General features: G+C 41.3%; 1 protein-coding gene and 1 long non-coding RNA gene across 2 annotated transcripts in view; one reads left to right on the forward strand and one right to left on the reverse strand.

Annotated features, from left to right (window-relative positions):
- rnf114 (ring finger protein 114) overlaps positions 1–2243 on the forward strand; it is a 7688-nt gene extending 5445 nt beyond the window's left edge. The window contains exon 6 of the mRNA XM_032521713.1: positions 428–2243. Within this exon, the coding sequence (XP_032377604.1) occupies positions 428–493 (66 nt within the window). The 3' untranslated portion in view covers positions 494–2243. The remainder of the gene's footprint in view (positions 1–427) is intronic.
- The window catches only part of LOC116693041 (uncharacterized), a 22567-nt gene that overhangs the window by 14868 nt on the left and 2815 nt on the right, over positions 1–4884 (reverse strand). The gene's annotated exons all lie outside the window — the stretch shown is intronic.

A 4884-nucleotide genomic window follows, 5' to 3' on the forward strand; every position in this document is an offset into this window, starting at 1 on the left:
AGAAAAACATACTCTGGTTTATTGGGATTTCTTTAAACCAATCACAATCGTCATAACACTAAGAGCTGCACCAAGTCCCGGTGCAGCTGCAAAATAGCCTGGGGAAAGAACTTTTTTTTGGTGGAACGTGTGTGCATTTAAAAGTTATGCAACAGAAAACTCAAATTGGACAGAAAGTCTAGCTAGCTGTCTGGATTCACCCTGCTGAGATCTAAGGAGCAGTTAACCATAGTCCTCATAAATCCACCGGAGTTTAGAATTCCAGCGTAAAGGAAGCATTAGGTAATGGAATTCCGGCCAAAAATGAGGACGTGCTGTGGATTTTCAGGCGCTAACGGGACAATCCCGGAAGTGAAAGGTTGGGAATGTAGACTAATGTTCAGTTAACTTTCTGTTTACGTCTCTCCTTACGTCCATGTCTGTGCAGGATTACTCCACAGATGAGCACACAATGATCCAGGAGGCTCTACAGCGCTCCCTTTCGGACAACTGAAGTGTGAAGAACAATGCACCAGAGGAGGAATCCAGTGAAGGGAAGATGGTGATGTGAAGTCTTTAGAAGACATAACAACACACTGTAACATCATTCATCTATCACGATGATGGTGGTACTGTATTACTATGAGTAATCAGTTCCACAGGTAAATTGGTATGTTATTATGGATCTTTAGGTTTATTATTCAGAAAATAAATCCTGCAATATGGTTAAAAAAACATATTGTACTGTATGATTTAGGAGTGATAATGTGTTTCTGGTGTGATAAACTCTTATCTTACCCCCCAGTTGAGTCTGTAGACTTAATAGTTTGTTGAATATATCTACTAAACTATGTTTGTTAAAGCTGTTTGTTCATTGATGACAAAGTGTCATATAGCCAAAAACTTCCAAAGTTGTAATAAAATGTCCCTGTTGTCAATACTTGATGTTATAAGAGGGTTTGACCACTAGGTGGCTAACTATTGCCAGCAAATATAGATTTCACTCAGTGAGGTGGTTGAGTAATGTTATCAATAATATATAATAATCTACTCGAGTGACACTGCATGTTTACTCTTAAAAGTGGAGGGGGGTGTTATTTTTGAGTTCATTAGCAGATGGAGGCCCTGTCTTTTTTATGCTGTTTCTGGCTGAAGTGTGTGTTTGTGCGAGAGAGTGTACGTTCATCCTGTGTTCAGAGATCTACTGGAAATAATAAATAATATGAGGGTCAAACAAAGCCAGAGGTTGGCTGTTTGCTTTATTGTAATGTTTCTCCCTTATGTCTTTGTGCCTGCTGGTAGATCTTGTTTCTGACTTCCAAAACTCATAGGGCTAATAGTTCATCCGGTGAACCAAAAGATGTAAGTAGGAGACCTTCAGTGTGTGATAATCATTTAGTTCTGTGATTTTCATTTGGGTGACAATTTATTTGCATGTTAATAGCCATAGGGGGGCAGTAGAGTTCTATCGTTCTCTGGCCATCCATGACAGCCACTGGCCCTCACCAGCCTCGTGGTTCTGTTGCAAGACATAATTCAACACAGATTTAATTCTATAAATGTGCTTTTCTCAATGTTTTGCTCTGTTTTGATGCACTGATCTTTAGACAATTTAGTGGGGATATTTGTTATAGTTTTAACTACCCCTAACTTTGCTTTTAGACAGTTAATGATGGGACATGTAACTTACTGTGTTTTTTTTCCATGCCCAGAGTCATCACAAAAAAACTTCACTGGATTTCGTAGTTCTAAAAATCCCTGGCAACAGCTCTGGGGGGGGGGAAGAAAAGAAAATCAACATGGTTATTATTTGTATGCCTCTAAAATTAACAGCAGGTGAAGTGAAAAGAAAATTTAGTTTGGATGTTTTTCATTTTAATTCTTAAAATGTGCATTGTGTCTCTCTTTTATATCAGTGTTGTTTTCCAATGACTTGTAATGCTCACAGATCAACTATATACATTGGTGCAAATCTTCACACATGGTTGCATTGTATTGTCTTCTACCAACAGGTAAATAAAACTTAATACACCCAGATCAAGTAGCTCTAGACCAGAACCTTAATGCCTTTTCACGTTGTCTTTGGTGCCACTTAGCCCTTGATATTCGTTTTTCTCCCCAGTAAAATGTGTAATAATTTGATGTGTTTCTCATGTATAATTACCTTTTTTCTCTCTCAATATATCTCTCACTCTTTTGTCAGCCTTACTGTTCGGGGGTGCTAAATCCTGATAAATTAAAGCTCTTTAATTATTTAAACCCTGGCCCCAGAAATCAGGCGCAGTGATTTATACCTGTGTGTATGAAATGTGTGGGGGAAGAAACAACACTCGCTGCTTTGATGGATGACCTGTGTGTGTGTGTGTGTGTGTGGGTGTGGTGTGTGTGTGTGTGTGTGTGTGTGTGTGTTGGTGTGGTGTGGGGTGTGTGTGTGTGTGTGTGTGTGTGTGTGTGTGTGGTGTGTGTGTGTGTGTGTGTGTGTGTGTGTGTGTGTGTGTGTGTGTGTGTGTGTGTGTGTGTGTGTGTGTGTGTGTGTGAGAGAGAAAGAAAGCAGTTCAAAGGGAGGTATTATGCAGGGTGCATCAATTGAAACTCGGATTTGCTCAGTTGAAACCAGACAGTGGGGAAAAAGGTGTTTGTTGGTGAAACAAAGTAGTTAGGAAAAAAAGCCATTGCCTTTCTGCAAACCTTTGTTTGTGTATTAGAGATCAGGGCAGTGCTATATCACACCAACAATGATATTGCAATGTGCTTTCCATGTACTTGTATCCATGCTAAGTTTCTGATGAAACTGGCCTTTGGGACATTGTCCACAGGGAGGAGAAACCTCTCATACTTTTCTTTCCTTGTGTGCTTCTTGTAAGGTAATTACTGTAGCAAAGATATTACAGTTTCTCACCTAGCTCTACGGTGAATCTCCAAACTTCCCTGCTTTCTTTTCTCCCACCACCCCCCCCCCCCCCAATCAGTTTTTTTTGCTCCTGGCAGATAGAGGAGAGACGTTAGCTATGAGAGAACTAACGAGATACTTGAGTGCTTCTGGGCAGGAAGGAAGTCGAGCTGAATAACATGGCAGAGAGAAGTCTTTCTTGTATGTTTGGTGGCGGAGCAAAAAAGGAAGAGGGGGGCCAAGGTGGGGAATTGGAAAAGGAAGAAAGAGAGGAAAAAGGGAAGAGAAGTGAACACATTGAATAAAAATTTCATAAAGTTCAGCATGTGGTTTCTTTGATGCGAGCAAGAGATAGTGTGTGCAGTCTGCAGGCTCAGTGGAGGCGGCAATTAATGCTACACGTGCCCACAGGCACAATGTGAGAGGCGTGGGGACGGTGACTTGTTTTAGAAGTGTGTCGTACCATCACTCTACCCTAGACACCCCTTTAGCAGCCTTTTGTTTTCTTTCAATGAATTGTAAACCTTGTAAGTCTCTTGAAATCCAGCATCCCTGAACTAGCTGTCTAAAGTGGTTATCGCACAAGACATTTGAACAGTCCCAGGTGAACGCACTACAAGTTTTTTCTACGTTTTACCATTTTTGTTAAAATTGCCGTACTTTTGTGTCAGAATAAAAAGGAGATTCCTCTCTGTCCGTCTGATCAATTTTTGGTAGCTGTCTGAAAAGATTTTATTTGGGAACTGGTTCAAAAATAGGTTTTCTTCAGTCTTTTTAGGCTCCTTCCCACCTATTATCACACAATGCATTCTGCTTAAATGTTTGGTCGGAAGGAAAATAAGTTTATATTAAAGTGAGTCAGGTAGAAATCAGGAGAACAGACTCCCTTACCTGGTGCTTTTAGTGGAAGAATAATGTAAAAAGAGTGAAAATGTATCTGTGATATTAAAATTAGTGCGATACACAGAAAGGGTGACAAGAGATGGGAACTCCTGAAATGCCTGGAAAGTTCTCTCTCTCTTGGTCTGTCTCTCTCTAGTTATGCTGAGGCAGGTATCTGTGATGAGGTGTGGGGCGTGTGAGAGGAGCACTGGGAGTTTGTTCACCGTAAAATTCCTCAAAGTCAGGAGAAACAGGAAGAGCGGGAATCCTGCCACCCGAGTGCTGCAGCACGGGCAGGTCGGCCCTCTCAAATGTTTGAACAGAAAGTGCCAGCGGGCTTCCCCGACATCAATACTGCTTCTACACCAACTCCTCTTCCGCTTTTAAACTCTTAACAACCGACCCCCTACCCCCCTGCCAGACACACACACACACACACACACACACACCTTGGTTGCTAGCCTGAGAGCAACAAGACTTAACTTTGATTTAATAATGCCTGCAACCAGCTTGGCCCTGTATCAGCTAAGAGAAACTTGCACATCTTGTGTGTGTGTGTGTGTGTGCGTGTGTGTGTGTGCGTGTGTGTGCGTGTGTGTGCGTGCGTGTGCGTGCGTGCGTGTGCGTGCGTGTGCGTACGTGTGTGTACGTGTGTGCATCTATTTTTGTGTCTTATGCCAAAAGTATGCCAGAGGTACTCAGAACTGCTAGGATAACACAGTTTATCTTTACTTACTCCTGTCTCTAAAAGCATAATGTGTACTTCACAGTAAAGCAAAAGAAGAAGAATCATTATTTGACCTGTTTGGTGTAAAACTAAGCTACTGTTTTGTGACTCCCCCAATCACTGCAAAACAAAAACAAAAATGTGTGGAAAACAACTCCTCACACCAGTTTTAAGAGTCCCTCTTAAAGCTTGAAAAGTTCTCAAAATCAGTTTCTGCAGAAATATTCTCCTGGAAGTGAAAATGAATATGAAAGACATTGGTATAACTGTCAGGAGAATTGCTAATCATCGCTTCCTCATTTATTTATTTATTTGAAATCCGCACAGCCACTGTACTAATATTTGAAAGTTAAGCCCTCTAAGGTGTAAACGAAAGGGGGGTGGGGGGGGATGTGTATGTGTGTGC

Source organism: Etheostoma spectabile, chromosome 7, assembly GCF_008692095.1.
Source record: "Etheostoma spectabile isolate EspeVRDwgs_2016 chromosome 7, UIUC_Espe_1.0, whole genome shotgun sequence".
In the NCBI taxonomy this organism is placed as follows: Eukaryota; Metazoa; Chordata; class Actinopteri; order Perciformes; family Percidae; genus Etheostoma; species Etheostoma spectabile.